The following is an 18,234-nucleotide window of genomic DNA, read 5'->3' on the forward strand; positions in this document are numbered from 1 at the left end:
CCAATCCCAGATCCTTTAACCTGGCCTCTGGAACTGGCTTTCTTCTGCAAGAGGAATTGAGGATCAGGTGATGCCTTTTGGAAGATTCTGGTTGTGCTAGAAGGTGAAGAGAGAAGGGCATGAGGTTTTTGCCTCTCACAAAACATTGGGATTGTTTGCTGGTCAGATCACAGGCACCACCTGTGGGTAAGCCTGTTTCTTAATGAAACCAATCTCTCCCTCCATCAGCTGTCTGTCCACTAAGTGCCAAAGGAAATGGTGGTTTTCTGACCATAGGAGAAATGGCTGCTCCTCATGCTACTGGGGAAACTAAGTGTGCATTCCAATCTTCTCTGAACACTTGGTAGTGGTTCTTTTTTAGCATTTGTATCAAACAAGCTGTTCATATGGGCTCTAAATAATGTGTGAAGCTATGATCAGTGACTGGAGACTTTAAAACTGAAGTTACAGTAGTTCTGTCTGTTTCTAATGGAATACTTTTCTTAGTGGAAAATGAAAGTGTGTCAAAGGTTAAATATGGCTTGGGTTATTTGGTTCTGAAAAACACAGGCAGATTTCAAAACTTATCTACCACACAAAGTTCTCCTTGAAATCTGCCTTGTTTTTGTCCAATCCCAAGGTCGGCAGAATACTTTGGATTTACAGCATCCAAACTGGAGCTTGGCAGGCCCCAGGATGTGCATTACAGCCATCAGATCATCCAGGTTTTTGGTTATAAATTCTGCAGCACTGGAAGACCTCAGAACTCCGGGCATTTTAACTTACTGGGGTCTGTAAACTTTTTGGCATGGAACGAAGAGCATGGAAGACCTGAGAACCCCATGGTTTTGTCTCTCATGTGATACTAATTTCAGTTCTATTCTTTTGGACATCCTCTTCCCTTTAAGCTTATTCCACAATCAGTGTTGGTTTGGTGTTTATTTTAATCTGAGCTTTCAGCTGTATGCAACTTTTTGTCAGTTGCAAGCTATTATTTTCAACTCTTGTTCCTTATCTCCTTCTCATGGAATTCCAGGATTCAGAGCAGTGGCTGGAAAGATGTAGTCACTGAGTTTATACTCAGCAATCTCTGTTCTTTGCCTATCTAATGTACCCTGAGGAAGGCTTGTAAAATTGAGTTCCTGGTCAATATAATTTGAAAGAAAAGACTGAATTTAAGAACCATATCCTTTGAACACTTGGTAGCGTATGCATTTGTACATCTCTCTGCAGGGCTCAGTATTGTTCTGAAGTCATGTGGCAGCACTACTAAAACTCGTGATTTGAAAAATAATTAATTTGAGAATGGTGCAGTGGTTAGTGAGCTAGCTGAGGACGTGTGAAGAACAGATTTGGTTTGCTTCTCTGCCAGCAGTTTCCTATTCATCCTCAGCAAACATCTTGGTCCTCAAGTTCTCCATATTTAAAATAGAGATAGTAGCACTATCCTACCTAATAGAAATTGCAAGATAAAATATATAATGAGGTGTAAAATGGCTTGTGTACCATGGTGACTGGAGTTTTTATTTTTTCCTTTTTAAAAAATCCCTAGAGTTTCATATTTCATTTCCAGGAATCATGGGATACATAACAGAAGCCTAAGATATTTTTGCTCAGCCTTCAGTATTTTTTCCTATTCTTTCCTGTTGTAGTCTCTCTCCCTTTCACTGGGTCAGCAATCTCACTGAAGGGGAATGTCAAGTAAAATTGATTGAAACTTCTAAAAGAAGGGAAAAAGTTCATTTTTTTCTATATTGCTGATGTACATTTTATAGCTGTATTATGTACTTTAAAATCTGTGTTTATAAATATGTTTATAAATTGGTCAGCTTTTGCTGTTTTGCAGTATGATTCCACAAGCCAGTTGTGCAAATACAGCTGAGGAGGGCAGAAACAAACAAAGGGGTTCTGGAGCACTGTAGCTGGGTGTAATTGGCTCTGAGGTTCTGGTGAGATTAAACTACAGGATGAAAAAAAAAAGATTAAACAATTTGTGGAATTCAGTAAGAAATGAAGATGCTGGGATGTGTGCTTTGGGAACTGTGTTGGACTGTTCCCAGGAGGGAACCAAATAAATCAGTTGCAGTAGGAGAGCCAGCCTATGCTTTTTGACCATATTAATAATGCCCTTCCTTTCCATTTTTTGGCTACACCAATTGTGACATTGATTTTCATACCTGCTATCTGAAAGTGACCTAAATTTTTACCCTTAATATTTGGAAGAGCCATTTAAATGCAAAGGATTGATGTTTATTGCCTTGTCCCAGCCATATACACGTGGGACTGAAATGATTTTCTTGATGTGAAGGCATCACTCAGCAACAAAATTCTGTGATTCAGTAATCAAACATTAATGAAGTACAGAGTGAGCTTTTGAATGCTTTTCATGCCCTGATTACTAAACAGAGGTAAGATCTGTAGTGAAGCAAAATGTGTTTGTCCTCATGCTGAGGTTGCGCTGTTGAGTGGGACCCTGAAAGGTGCTGTTGCCACGCAGCAACACCTTCTGCTGAAGTCTCAGTCCAAGGCAGAGCTGAGTGCAATGGCTGGTCAAAGCACAGCTGGACAGAGTACTTAGGGCTTTTTCATCATTTATTTTTTCAGCAAGTAAGCAGCCCTGTGTGGTTTATTAACTGAGCTACCTGAACACTGAGTTGGAGTTGCAGCAGCAGGAAGTGGCTTCTAATCTGTAAAGATACTCCGTGGCTGCAAATTCAAGTGGCTGAAGGTTTCTGAGGCTTGTAAAGTCTCCCTGGTGGCCACAGCATAACCATAAGAGAGCCATATGTTTTCTTGCTACACAGCAGGAGGAGAGGCTGATCTGGAGCCGTGTTTTCCCCACTGCTCGTTGCTCAGGTCTGGATTTTTTGAGCTGTTGACTTTACATGTCTTTGGTTGGGACTGTTCTGAAATACAAATTGTGCTGTAGACCAGTCATGGAGATCTCTTAATGGAAGGTACATTAGAGGTAATGGTGCAGTAAACCAGTATCTTGCAGTATTTGGAGGTAAAAACAGAAAACTGGAAAACTTCAATAAGTTCTAATAATGAAAATTTGAAAAAAAAAAAAAGTCTGGAGATATATTTGGTTTGCTTTTTTTTTTAACCAGCAGTAGAAAGTTTCCACTATTTACAAACTATTAGAGTATTTGTGAAGATTTTTTGCTTATTACAGAATATTCTTTTAATTTTTTGACCTTGAGGAGGGCAGATTAATTATTTTTGTCATGTACTTTCAATGGGAAGGCAAATATTTATATTGTGTTAATTTTCACAAGTGCACAGCATTTTTTTTTCTGTAGCTAGTCTAAGTCAGTGTAAATTTTATGGCAAACCAAAGGGTGCAAAAACTAAAAAGCTAAAAATGCTTTAAAGCACTTGTGTGTTCTCACAATTTTTTGGCTGAGAGCTCAGTTTTGTATGACAAGTGAAAACCGCTGAAAATATCTAGCTGCAGCATTGGTTTGTAGTGGTACAACTTTACACTTCCAGTAAGTGAATTTCAAACAGAAGAGTTTTTTCAGTCTTCTAAATCCATACTGAAACATTTGCCTTATGTTCCAGTGTGAGTTATCCTGCAGGCTCTGGTGTTTGAGGAAGGTACGTGGCCGTGACCTGCAAGTTGTTTCCATGTCTTTTGCTGAGAAAGTTGCTTCTTGATAACTGTTCATGGTGAAGTTTGTATGTGCACCGTAGACATGTATAGAAATGCCCATTCTACTTTGGTCAGTGCTAATTTATCTTTTTTTTACTTGGGTGTTTTGTGTGGAACTTTTTCTGCTGTCACACGCAGTGCTGAGCAGTCACCCTGCAGTCGTCTTATTGACAGACACATCTGATGCAGGGAGCTTTGAAATTACTTTTGAAAAACAAAGTGAACAAACATTGTTGATACGGGCTTGGACCTGCCTGTTGTTAAAATCTTATTTTAGAGCAGAAAAGGCGAGAGAGAGATATTACACATTCAAATATTGGTTATTTAATGTATTTTTTTTCTGGAGGGATCTTTTAGCAGAAACAACCTATCAGGGAAGGTACAACACTGCTTTAGGGTCTTGGTTATGATGTTGTTACGTAAAAATTACAGAATCCTTAGAGGCTTTTGGCCATAGATATATAAGATTGAATAAATGTTATATTGTCTTTTTTCAAATATACTAGAGATAACCATGAACAGTGCATTTTAATGAGCATGTGGAGGGGTCAGTTGAAAATTGCATGGAATTTTGCTTTTCCTGGTAGCTGTATTTCCTTCACAGTGGCCTCCTAGTGTGGTTTCTTTCTTTACAGAAAGAAAAGAATAACCTGCATTTTAAATCTCCTACAGCATTTTGCACCATTGGTGCGCTGCTTTTGTGCTTATGACAAAATGACAAATTTGGAAGTACAGGGAGTAGTGACCTGAAGCGCTTCTCTTCCTCCCCTCCAGGCACTTGCATGCATATGCGCGGGCACACGTGCACAGTCGTGCCCTCCCTGTTTCAGAGTCCTAGCAGGCATGTTGCACTCCTCTGTGGAGAAGGAATGTGGCATTTGGGTCAGTGTTTCTAGTTCACAGACGACCTGTGATGTAAGATGGCTTATTGCTGTACACAACAAGAATCTCTGATGTACTTGTTAAATAGCGTGTAAAGAGCTGCAGGCTCAGATCCCCGTGCATTTCAGGAGTTTGAAGAATTGAATGATGACCTCGTAAGAGGCAGCAGCTCTGTCTGGTTAATTATATCACAGGTGATGGTGTCGCGTTATGTGCACGTACAGCCGAGATGTGTGCCTAAGCAGTGTGTGCTGGGTGCTAGCCTATTCCCATTGCTTGTCCCGTGGGATTTGTTCAAGCCAGAAGAAAATGTAAGTCACTGTTAATGAGCGGAGAGAGGTTAGCACCTGCCTATCTAATCCATACTTTTTCTGTATTTTATTGAATCGAAGGAATATCACTGCCTAACGGTTCTAGTGCATAAACAGCTAAACAGTACTTGACATTTAAAGAGATTTTCTGTTGTGCACTTGTATAGTCAAGAGTAATTCTAATCCTATTAAAGATATTATGTCATGGAGGCGTGTCCCGGAGGAGAAGGCTTCTGCTCACTGGCCCGATGGAAAGCAGAGGGGAGGGGCGAGCAGGAGGGTGGATTTATTACTCGATAGTTAGGTCAGGGATTTCTGTGGGAAATGCCCAGTGGTTGCAGTTGCTGATGATTTCACGGCAACAGCAGTGAAACACAGAGTGCGCTCCGGTAGCGGGTTACTGAATGAGACACTGCAAATGGGTGGAAAGAAAAAAGACAGCGTGTGAGAGAGAGTCAGAGAGACACAGAGAGGGAAGCTGAGAGCAAGGGAAGTGCTCCGGCTCGAGGAGAGTCTCCCAGGTGTACTGCAGAAGCTGTTTGGAAATGGATGCAAGGACCATCTGCTGCTTTTAGATTAGAGGACTGTAGACTAGGAGTGCAGAGAAAGAGCTTATGGCTCTTTTTAATAAAAATCAAAGTTCTGCATAACTGATTCATCAAGATAAATCATGAGTGTGCTGTTGCATGGGATAATAATGTATAAATTCATGCTTCAGGCAGACAGAGTTCAGCTTACATTGCTATAAAAAATAAACCCAGCAACAATGCAGTGAATAAATTCTGCAGTGATTATCTGATTTATGTACGAAGAAAAAGAGGAGCAAAACACAGGCAGCTCTTAGCGCACTGTGGCATTTGCAAGGCACTGCATTTAATGCTGAGAGATGCTATACATTAAATCTGACAACTGTGAAAAGAGAGATCATGGAGAAGTCAAGTAGTGAGGATTCTTCAATTCACCGGAGTCCATCTTTGGATAGCAAAGACTCAGATTTTGCTAAACCTTCTACCTCAGGGAGGCAATTTGGTCGAGGTTTTACTGCAGGAGCTTTCTATGGTACAACTGGATCACGCACACAGAGCCACACTGGGGTCGGAACCGGGACCGGCGCTGGGACTGGAACTGGCGTAAAAAGTGAAAAATACAGTGCACCCAAAGGCAGCAAATACGTGGTCTTTTACCTGGATCTATCCTTTGTTTTCCTTTTAGAATTTAAGAAGTGCAACATGGCAAGAGGCTGCCTGTGTTGTTTGAAATACATGATGTTCCTTTTCAATTTAATATTTTGGGTGAGTACTGCCTTTTCAGTTGCCTTCATCTGTTAGTGTATCCTGTACTGCTGCATTATGTGTATAGTGCATCTTTGAAGCAGTACTGTAAGTTCTCTCCTCCCCTCCCTCTCTCTCATACCTGCTTGGAATATTTTCAGTGTTAAACTTGTGTCTATGGGGAAATGCACATGCTTTCTGTATCTTTATTGCCAGCTGGTTACTGTAGTTTGGCTTCTAATGCTATTCTAATGTGCTTTGAACTGGGTTATCTAAGAAACGGGCAGAATTGTTGCCCTTTAAGGAAGACCAAAATTATTGTAGCATTAAAATCCTGCAGTGGCTGGATTGTTGCATTCTGTTGTAATACTTGTTTTGCAAAAAAAGCTGAAGGTTAGTTTTTAAAGTATATTTTCATTGTCACCATAAATCTCATTTGCTTTGTGTAAACTTTATTTGACAAAGTGCTTTTTCATTTGAAGGAAGTTCTGTCCCGTTTCTCCAGTTAAAAACAGTAAATAATGTATGTTCTACCCTCTTAAGGTCTCAGCATAAATGTAAAATGCCTGGAATGATGAATTAATCTGGATTCAGTTTCAGCTGCAATTGTACACATTGGTGTGTGAAGTTGGAGAGTTGCACTTGCTTCTCAGGGATCAAAATTGATTTTCCTCCATCAGCCAAGAGGCGTGAGGAGTTGCAACAATGAATGTTTCAGCCAGCAAGTTAAAAGCGTAATGGCTACTTTGAGCAAAGTATTGTCACGTACAAGGGAGGGAGGAAAAGTTAAGTCATCTGCCAGCTAAGCATCCTTCAGTACAGTATTTTTAAGGCAATCGCAGGTTAATTGAAATACTGAATATTCATGAATATAACCCAATATGAAAGGAATTGCTTAGTTTGAAAACAAAGGTCACTTCTTTTCTGGTGGTTACAAAGCTTGGGCACGTGAACAGTGCCATTCGTGGTTGTGGTCCAGAAACATACAGTAAGCTTCATAAATAAATGAAAACACCATCCCGGGATTTATTTTGGAAAAAAGGGCATTAGCAGTCTAGTTCAAATAGCTACCTCTGGTGTACAGATATCATTGTTCAAATTAGAAGCCTTACTAGCAGGTTGTCTGTTTATCTTGACCCACTTACTGAAATAACCTCTAAGAGCAAGAGTTAATGGGAGATTTGGTACAGTGTTGAACCGCTCAGGCAACAATGAGCTTTTATCAGTAACAGACTGAAATGCTACAGTTACTGAACTTGTGGGCATCTTACTGAAGTAGAAAGATAGAACTGATCACTGAAGAGCATCTGATCAAAGTTCATTTATGATTTGATTTTTTTTCTTTTTCTGTGCATATACCCTATTAGAAAGTCTGTAAGTATTTTTGGAATAAATAATTTTGAATGCACCATATTTATATCAAACTGGCTATTTGACTCAATGCTGCATTACTTTGACACCTTGAACTATTTTTTTTTCATATATGTATGTGGTGACTAGTTTTAGAAAAGCTTTTATCTGGTCTCATTACTCATGTCCTCTGTGATCTGTTATGTAGGTGTCTCTTACTCCTCACCTCCTTAGATGCAAGATTGTTCTTTGATTTTTTTCTTCTTCCCAAGCAGTAATTTTCTTGACTCTGCATCAGACCTTCAGAGTCCTTTTGCCATTCCTTGAACTCACAAGAACATTTCAGACTTCATCTGTGTGCTCATCTCTGTCTGCTCAGCTCCCACTGGACTTTTACACAAACACATTGCTGCTGAGGTTAAAACTAGCCTACCATCTGGAACAGTTCTCTAGTGTCCTGTGCTTCTTCAGTTCTTACCCTTACCTCTTAATCCCCTTCACACTCTCCTTGCCATGTCTTTTGTTGTGAGGTTTATATCACTTTTGTTTCTGTTACTAAACATTATCACCACACCTCTAGCCAATATGCTAAAAATGCCTTTTTTTGATGTGAACTATGCTATTCAGAGTGAAAATAATGCTCTGGCCTGGTGAATATGAGATTATTGAAAAATGCTAAATGCAAGATGTCAGATACTTTTCAAAGTAGTTTACAACAAACATGTGATCCTTCAGCCTGGTTTAAATTGCTTACAAGTCCCCCCTGAACTGTAGCTGTCTTATACTCGGTTTTGTAAGCCAGAATGGTGTTCCCATGCATTCTTCCAGTTTTGTTGTATTCTTTTTTTTTTCTTCTTTTGGCTGTGCTATTTTATTGTTTGAGACATTCAAATGAAGAACATCATCCTTTGATTCATGGGAATGCAACTAGAATGAAGCACACTACACTGTATGTGTTCTGTAGTTTGCCACATCTGGCTTCATACTTGGGACCTCCACTAGTTTCCACCATGACTCTCCCAGAGGTTGTGAATGTTTGGCTCTGTATATGCTCCTTGCTGATGCTGTGCACCTGTAGCATCTCTCACTCCTACCCTGAACTCTTCTGCTAGCCCAGCACTGGACTCCCCACACAGCTCTGCCAGTGCCCTTCACTCTTGCCCTGCCCTGAAGCACTCCCTGCTGTTTCAGTCCTATCTTTCTTCTTAACCTGATTTTTCCATTCCCAGGTTTGCCTGTTCTCACTGCTTCCTTCTGAATTTCTGTTAAGAAACCAAAGTCCAAAAACACAAAGCTGTGGCCTGCTCTTGAGCAGTGACTCTCATATTTTAAAATGCAAAGTGATTTATTTTTAAAAAGAGAAGCTTCACTTTTAAACATGAAATTTCCTGAAATGTAATTTTAAGCAGAATGAGGCTTCTGGTCTTCAGAGATGAGGAGACCACTTCCACACTGTTACCGTATAAAATGTTGCTTGTGAGATGCTTCCTCTGAAAATGAACACTGGAGGTGCCCTTTGGCATCCCAGCATGCTGAGTATGACTGTTTGGCTTGATTCTTAGTCTTGGCTCAGAGGAGGATGTTCTCCTGTAGGAAAAGAGGAACCTTTTCCCATCATTTCTTCTTGAGGCAGAGAAATGGGGCCCAATCTGTGCCTCATGGGCCAATGAGCTCTACTCCTCTTTTAGCCTTGCAGCTAACTCATACAGATTTGACAACTAATTGCATGTGAATATTATATATTACACACGTTATTTTTACATACAATGTATTTTACTTCTTTTAATGTATATCCACCGATACTTACACACAATTGTATGTTTCGAGTGATGGAGAAGTGCAGTAGACAGTGGATTCTTTCTGCACTTTGTACATGCTGTTGCTGTGATAACTGCAACCAAGAGTTGTAGCAAAAATTCAGCGTCTGTGAATTCAATTCATGGCAAGAAAATACAGCTTTTGAAAAGCACTAGCATGTGTATCAGTTAACCTGGAAGGATCACCTATGAGTTGTACAAAGCAAATTTGTCTAAATGGGGCCTAGCAGTAAGTTGGAACAGAAGGTGTTTCTCCACTGAATTGCTGAGAGCTTCAGGTATTTCTCTGTGTCCCTCTGATTCTTAACAGTTGTTCATGGCCATCTGGCATTGCTTTCTTTCAGAGATTAGGAGAGTCTGAGCTGAGGGTTAAGGAAGCTTATAGTATTTAATTGTGTGGCTAGGATGATGATTTACACTGAATTCATCCTAAGTGCATAATATGTTTTGCAAAGGGACTGGATGGACAACTACAAATGTTAATTGATTTAGTTTGCCTTCAAGAGTATTTATGTGCAAACATGCGGTGATTGCAAAGTAGCTGATATTGCGCTGCAGAAGAAATAAAGTATTGATTTTTGCTTCTACAGATAGCAGCTAAATTGTCGAGGAAGGTAATCACTAAATATAAACATTAGTGTATATGTCTTTCTATGGGAGATTGCACTTCATTGTTATTAGAGGAAAGGATTACAATAATTATTTTCACAAAATGTATCAGAAAATATTACTGGTTATAAAAGAAGAAGTTCTATGAAACATTATTTTTTTTTTCAAAAAGAGAGAATTTCATGTGGTCCTAAAATGGAAATTTTGAAATGACTGGCATAAGATACCAAAAACTCACTAGAGAACTTTGCAAGCAGTCAATGGTCATAGCTACATTTTGTCTTGTTCTATTAATTTAACTTAGATTAATGAGTCTGCATACAGTGAAGCATTCATAGTAGACATCATGATAGTTTTTACTATTGCTTAATTTTAATATAAAATGCATTTTACTAGGCTCTATATGACAAAATTATTAAGTCTGATATTTTGTGTTTCAGGAAGAGCTAATGAAAAGCTAAGCATAGTCAAGAAAATACTTAATGGACTTTATTCCTTAAATGTGTTTAATTTTAAACAACTAAAAAAATCTGATAAGAATAATACCTGTGTATTAATGTTACAATTAAAAGCAGAAGTTATAATTTATGTGATTTAAGTGGAGTCAAATATACAAATTCAGTTATTTAATATTTACTTTCAAAGTAAATTTTCTACTAACATTTTCCTTTTACTGAAACATAAGTTTAGAAAGGAAAAACATGGTCTGGAAACTTGCTGGTCCAGCAGGAGCAGCAAAATGTCAAATACATCTGATGCTCTGTAATTACAGTAATGGATAAAGACTGTTGCTCCTGGATAATATTTTTCTGCATTAATTATTTGTGCAATTTAATCCTAGAGCAGGAATAATTAATATATTTTTCTGTAGGTTAAAACCAATATTGTGCATTTATCAATGAGCATAAAGACAGTAGTACAGCAGCCATGCGGGACACTTTTGCTCAAGTCTCAGATCATACTAAAAGAGAGGCAGCATGTCCATTCTCTGGGTCTGGCTGCTGTCAAAGCTCTTGCTACTGTAAAGCAGCTAACCACTTTAGAATGGTTTGCATAAGGTAATCCATACTTATATATGCCAAACTGGAATAAATAATATAGTGCAGTGTTTAGTTTGAAGTACAAAGCTTTAGTGCCTAACTGAACCTGTTGGACAGACAGTTAAATCATGTGAAGAGACTTTGTCCCTACAAATAACTGAAAATTAATCCCTGATGTTTAAAAGGGGTGGACAGTTTGTCCCTTAAATCAGAACAAAATTGCTAAAGACAAACAGCTTTGGAAAGGACACACATTAAATTTCTCTCTCTTTTGTTGCCCTCCCGCTGGCTGCATTATCTGATATTCTCCATTTTCTCACACAGGGGATAATGACAAAGAGAGACAGTGAGTGACCCTGGGATGCTTGTCTCTTGACATAATAGTGATATTTACTTCTGTTGTATTTTCACTCTAATGACATAAGTGTGGTGACAGTTGCGCTACAATCCTGTGAAAATAAGACTATCCAAAAACAATCAACCAACCAAAAGCAAACAGAAAAATTCCAAACAAACAACCCCCCCTCAACAAAAGAAAAACCCCCACATCAAAAACCCAAGAGAAACCAGCAAGATGGTGAATTATGGAAAAGTTAATGTTTTCAGTGACATTAGCTGGAGAATTCTTTTTTTTTTTTTTCTCATAGGGATTTGAGAAGCTGTGAAAAGATCCCAGCTATTAGTTTTAGTTTCCCATCCAAATGGTATAGCACTGTTGGTGTCCCTATGGAAACATGCACCTCGGTGGGGGAGAACTATTAGAAAAACATTTTAGCATGACAATATTTAGTCTGGGAGGAGAAGGAAAGGTAATATTGAGTTCAAACAGTGTGGTATCCTAATGAATGTGAGGTAAATGAAGTCCATTTGTAACCAGCATGCTGACATTACAGAATAGTATTAAAGCATTACTGGAGACCTGAGACTAGTTTTAATTTAAAATATTGAAGTTTGCTAGAGAGCTGAGTTAACACTGATTAATCCGGGTGGTGAGGTCCTCATACCTCATTTTAGGGTCTAAGTTTCAACTTGTTAGGCAAGACATAAGATACAGCATTTTTTGCAGTGTTCCTCTCACTAACTACTCTTTGCTAACACTGTATTTTATTTAGGTTGTTTTGGGTTTTTTTTTTAGGTGCGGGGGATTTTAAAATTATTTTGGTTTTCCTTCAGTGTGGAAGTGTTTTAATTCTAGCTGTTGGTAGGTGTGAGAACCATTTGTGTCTGTTATTTTGGATAAACAACGAGTTGGTTCATCACTCAAGCAGACTTGTTGTACACAACTGTTGTAATGTGGCCTGTTAGACACTTTGTTCTTTTGTACATGAGGAGGTTTATGGTCATTGAAGGGGAGAAGCGCAGTAAGAATTTCAAGTTAGAAAACAAATTCCTCCCCTCCAGTTCTCCCTGCACTCTTGTACTCCCAGAGTTAAATCTTTCTTTAAAACTTATGACTCAGGTTCTGTTCCTCATATGTTCCTTTGAGGACATGAGGATGACATTAAACAAATGCCTTCAGCCTTCTATATCTCAGTTCCCCTAAATTTAAAAACAAGAATGTATCAAATTTCCATAAAGCGATGACTTATTACCAGTTTTGAGTAAGGGCAATAATTGTAATATTTCCTATTTAATTCTGCATTCCTAGACCCATTTAAGTAAGCCACTTGGTAGGGCCTTGGTTAGCAGGGTCCCTTTTTGTCTGCTCCTGCTACCCCCCAGCTAAGTAGGTCTGCGAGAGGCCCATCTAAAGGGGTATAATCTTTCTCATGTGAGTAGAGGATGAGCTTGTAACTCCATTATCTGTCTGTCCAAGGAGGCATCTAATTTTTTTATTTAAACACTGCTGACACAGAGCAAGACCTGGGTAGAAAAGATGGGAGAATGCGTTCTAGTTTCTGGAAAGTAAAGTGTGGTTTTTTAGGGTTTTGCAGTACATGTAGTTGGGATGTTACTAATGGGTAGCCAAGTCACCTCAGGTATTATGGAATACTGTTGGTCCTCTCTGTTTGTAATAGGTAAAGTTTCCTGGCCTTTCAGCAGCTTATGAAAACTGTGAACAAAAGGAAGAATTCTGCTGTTTATGTTGGGCTTTGCTTTAAATAGCTTGCAGAAATAAATAAACCATACTTCCCAAACAATGGAAAGGAACCTCATATGGCTGAAGGTGTGTTATTAGACAATGAATGTTTGCTGAACCTACTGGGGACTTCTCACATAAAACTTAATAGTTTTAATACCACTTTATAGAAATTACTGCAGACACTGAGCTGAAAGCTATTTCAGATGTTTCTGACACAAATTAGCTTAAAATCAACTCAGATCTCTATTTAGCTCAGTCCCTTGCTGCTTAGGAGCAACTTAAATTGCTTAATTTATTCAGCACAGATAATTGAACTTCCAGTTGTTTGGAAATTTGACTGGAATGATTGTGCTTTCCTACTGCCTTTAATGAGCTGGGCCAAAGTTCACATGGCTGTCTGAACCTTCTTCATTTAACTACTGCATCCAGTACAGCAAGGATTGTGAACATTCGTGGGACTTGCTGCCAGTTTGAATTTTAGAAGTTATCTACAGCTCATCTTCAATACTGTCGCTCAAAACTTGGCACCCTGGCCAGTAGCTTTATCACTGCTCAGGTAATGCAGCCAGGGCTAGGTTCTCCACAGGGTTACAGAACATCCAGTCACTGTTTGTTGTTATCCTTAATCAAGCCACAGACAAGTCCCTACAGTCTTAGTAAGCAACCCAAACCCATCTTTAAGTGTTTGGTTATGCAGTTGACATGCTGGGTCTCTTCTCTCTAACCAAGAACCTCTGTGCTGTCTGGGAACAGAGCTGATGGCTACCCCTTCCTGAAGCACGGGAAGACTAGTTCACCATTTCTTTTATTTATTTCTTTGCTTCCTTGTGTTTGCTATGTTTTTGTCGTTAAGTGTAGGAGATGAGAATTAACTTTTAAGAATCAAAATAATTAGTAATGTTTAAAAATGTTGCTTCTTTTAGTAGGGAAAGAGCTCTGTACCCATGGATTCTGTTGAATCTCCTTGGTCCTCATTTCAAGCTCCTTTTGCTAATCTGTCTTCTGACTGCTGAATGAAAACCCCTTATTACTGTTTCTAATCAATGCCGCAGAGATAGTTTTGAAGATACATTAAACTAGTCTCTACACGTCTTTCTTCCCGTATAACACTGGCAAGTCATGAAGCATCAGAAACTGAATTTGTGTCTTTTTTATTTCTTTTGTGTATTTCCCCATACTTCTGTTTTATGTGCATTCTGGTACAATTTGTACTGCTGTAGGTACAAATTATAGGTCTGCAGTAGAAAATGATCACATTATTGTTGATCCTTAAAAGTGTATGACATGTATTGAGAGTTGCTGCAAGGAATACAAACCAGTAGAAACTGGTATGCTAATCATCTGTTACAGAATTATTAATTTCTAACACTGTATTGAGTTGTGACTGATAAGTGCTTCTTTTAACTAAAATAAGCAGGATTTAATGTTTTTAATTTTTTTTATGATGAAGAAGAATGAAGCAAGACAATAAAGGGGCTGTGGATGAAGATAAGATTATGAGTGGATGACTATAAGCTGTAGGTTTCATCAGCTTAACAAATTACCAGTCATTAAAAGAGATGCATTAGTTGCTTGTGTGCACATTTATACCACGTTGTGAATGTGCTGCAAAGCATGTTAACTTAAACCATGCAGTTCACTCTGCAAATAATGTATGGAATAGTTAACAGTGGAAGCAGTTAACTGGAAGAAATCCAATAATATACAGTGGTGTCTCTACACTACAATGTGCAATCTCTGAGGCTAAAACGATGCAAAAATGAAACAGAGGGAAAAGAATTTGCATTGTACTCTTCAATCAGGTTACCTCAATTTGCTATCTTAGAGAATTGGAATTTACTAGAAGGGCTGCTTCTGAATCAGAGGTTTGTTCTTTTAGGCTTCTTTAATTGATGTATTAAGCACACTTTGTTTTAAATGGTGCTGCTGAATACTTACATTTTGTTAGTAGCTGTGTCACTGCTGAGAAACATGGATTCTTCACAAGACTCCTTTCTTCTGTATTGTCTTGGAGAGTTTCCAACTAGTTATCTTGGAAAGTAAGAGAGTTGTCTATGAATAGATTGTAACTCAGAAATGTAAACACCTATTTTTGTCTCATTTCATAGTAGTTTTAAACTTAATTGACAGTTAAGAATCTTATTATCCTTTACTTCTGTGCCCATCCCCCACTTTTTACCTTTCATCAAGTTATTGCTGTGTTCCAAAGTTCCCTTTTTTCTTTTGCAGTGTCCTCTGGATGCAGAGACACAGTTAAATTAGAAAAAAAATAAACTTTATGTTCTCAATTGCTCTTTCCTTAGAGTTTCAATTGCCCCATCTTCTCCATTTTCACCGCTTTAAGGAATTGATATTACATCTGTTGCCATAATCCCAGAGTGCCTTAGGACCACTTAATGTATTTATCCTCTTGACACCCTGTAAGTATGGGCCGTGCTTTTATCCTCCCGATACAGATGGAAAGTTGAGAAACCAAAACAAAGAGAATGTCTGCATAGAGCAGAGGATAGAGGGCTGAGAGCCTTTAGAGTCCAGAACTAGTAAGTTGTCATGGTTTAACCCCAGCCAGCAACTCACTACCACACAGCTGCTTGCTTATTTCTCCAACCCCTCTACCCCAGTGGGATGGCTAGGGGAATCATGAGAAAGGCAAGTGGGTTGAGGTAAAAGCAGTTTAAGAATAGAAATAAAATATAATAACAACAATAACTACATTATGATAATTGTAATTAAAAGGGAAATAACAAAGAGAGAGATATAAATTAAATCCCCAAACCCCCAAGTGATGTACAATACATCCACTGACTGATGCCCATCCCATCCCTGAGCAGTGATTGATGGCTCCTGGCTGATTCCCTGCAGTTTATGTACTGAGCATAGCATTCTATTGAATGGAACATCCCTTTAGCCAGTCCTGCCCACGCTCCCTCCCAGCTTCTTCTGCACCTCGTAGCTGGCGGACCCTGAGACCTGGAAGAGTCCTTGGCTCAAGGTAAGCGGTGCTCAGCAACAGGTGAGAGGCACTGGCACAGATTGCCCAGGGAGGTTGTGGATTCCCCATCCCTGGAGATGTTCAAGGCCAGGTTGGGGCTTTGAGCAGCCCGGTCTAGTGGAAGGTTTCCTGCCCATGGCAGTGTGTTTGGAATTAGATTACCTTTAAGGTCCCTTTAAACCCAAGGCATTCTGTGATTCTGCATTATCAATGTTATTCGTACACCAAATCCAAAACACAGCACTGTACCAGCTACTAGGAAGAGAACTAACTCTATCCCAGCAAAAAACCTGGACAGAAATCCACATGCAGCAGACTTCAGCATGGAGAGGCTTGTGTTGAGATCTGCAGGGCAGTGCCCACGAACTCAGAAATCCTGCAGATCACTTCCCTCAAGCTTGGTGTCTGCAGCAGTCCTCCTGCACTTTCATTGCCAGATTAGCTTGGGCAGAGACAGCTTAAATCTGTCTATATCCATGGTGTAGATGTGTCCTTCTAAGAGACTTGTACAAACTTAAACTGAAATTGAATCTGGATCCCTGAAGCCCCTGCTAAGTGTCTTAAGCAACCGACCATCTGTTATGTGCCATGTGCCTTGAGAGAGACTTCAGAGCCAAGCCACCCCAGAACTCCACATGCTTGTGCAGTGTTGTCTGCAGGCACAAAACTCCTAACAGGTTTAGGACTGGTACAGCATCCTTTCATTTGGCTGTATACTCCAGAGGTCTGGCATCATGCCACTGACATCCAGAAGCACCTAGAGGAGTGGAAGTTTTCTCATGACACACCATAAACCGTAAACCTCCCCACCACCTGCAAAGTGTCACGGGGTAAACTGGAGGTCTCTTCTTGAGATTGTCATCCAACAGATGACAGTCAAGGTAAAGACTTGGCTATGGGATATCTCTCTTTATTGATTTAATTGTAATATTGTCTCATGACTCCAAACCAGCAAATTAAGTATATTCCATAACTAAAGGACAAATAACCAAACATTTGATTTAACGCTTACAGAAGGTAGAGTTCTTGCATGGCTGGCAGTAGGATTTCTTCCTACTTTCCATTGCCCCTCAAGCCATATGTTTGTCTATTAGTGCCTGAGCGATGTTTGTGCTGACAGCTTTTTCAGCATGTGGAATGTAGAGAGGACTCTCAGGTGGGATCTTTGCGCTCTCGGCATCTGGGAGGATGTTGGGATATCTTTCAGTGCAGCATTGGTTTTGCGTCTTACAGGATGCAGTCTCTTAGTCTGTTTGTCTTTTTACAGCTGAATTTAAATCAATAATTGTTGTGCTTCATGATTTAGTAGGTATTAGTGGTAAGGTTCACCTTATTAGTGGTAGGCTTTCCATGGTTCTGTTTTGAGTATTTAAATTCACAATCCAAATAAAACATAGTGGAGTTACAATTTAACACTACTATGTTTGACTTCTGGTATATTGATTTATCTCTCATTCGTGAGGCTCAAATGCAAAATTGGATATACTGGATCAAACCAAAAGTTTGTGTATATTGCCTTTCAAAGTATAGGGTAAATAATGCTTAATAGAGACTAAAGGAATTTAATTAATTCATGGGACTCCATTCAGCCATTTATCCAAAAGTCTCTGGCAGAAAGTCTACTTGCATAATTAAATATTCTGTGAAAGGTCATTTCCTTTAAAATCTTGTGCTTGCTAATTCCAATAGCTGCTGACAGTTATTCTGAAAAACAGTGAACCCTCCTCCACTGTCTTGTTATTACTATTTTTTAAAATGTTTATTTTGTTACTGGGATGGAAGGAAAAATCAGAAAAAAATCTAATTTAAAATGAGATTCTGGCAAAAGTAGTATTTAGCAGTGCATATAGCATAACATATGTTTAGATCATGGAGTCACAGAAAAACCTCTAGGTTGGTAGGAACCTCTAGAGAACATCTGGTCCAGCCTTCTGTTGGAGGGAAATCCTTAGTTTGTGTTACCCAGGGCCCTGTCAAGCTCAGCACCGAGTATTTATAGCAAGAGAAATGCCACCGTTTCTCTTGGTAATCTGTTCCAATGTTTGTTTTCAATTACTTCAGTTTGTTTTCAATTTTTCTTACAGCTATGCCAAAATTTTCTGTGAAGCAACCTGCATTTGTTATTTGTCTTGGTGGAACAATGCACAATGGTGTTCAATTTCTTGAGCTAGGATGACCAAGCCTGGATAGTCCAAGTGTGGTCTGACAAGTGCTGCATAGAGTGAAATAATCCCATCTCTTAATC

The 18,234-nt window shown here is 39.1% G+C and overlaps 1 protein-coding gene across 8 annotated transcripts in view; it reads left to right on the plus strand.

Annotated features, from left to right (window-relative positions):
• The window catches only part of TSPAN9 (tetraspanin 9), a 166,595-nt gene that overhangs the window by 69,090 nt on the left and 79,271 nt on the right, over positions 1 to 18,234 (plus strand). For 4 of the 8 annotated variants that reach the window (XM_068182883.1, XM_068182884.1, XM_068182886.1 and 1 more), the window contains one exon: positions 6,040 to 6,119. The exons of 2 other annotated variants lie outside the window; for them this stretch is intronic. In XM_068182883.1, the coding sequence (XP_068038984.1) occupies positions 6,040 to 6,119 (80 nt within the window). Of the gene's footprint in view, positions 1 to 2,771; positions 2,836 to 5,167; positions 6,120 to 18,234 lie in introns of those variants that run through there. 2 more of the 8 variants (XM_068182888.1, XM_068182885.1) reach the window with 2 other exon arrangements.

The sequence above is a fragment of the Anomalospiza imberbis genome, chromosome 2, assembly GCF_031753505.1.
Source record: "Anomalospiza imberbis isolate Cuckoo-Finch-1a 21T00152 chromosome 2, ASM3175350v1, whole genome shotgun sequence".
In the NCBI taxonomy this organism is placed as follows: Eukaryota; Metazoa; Chordata; class Aves; order Passeriformes; family Viduidae; genus Anomalospiza; species Anomalospiza imberbis.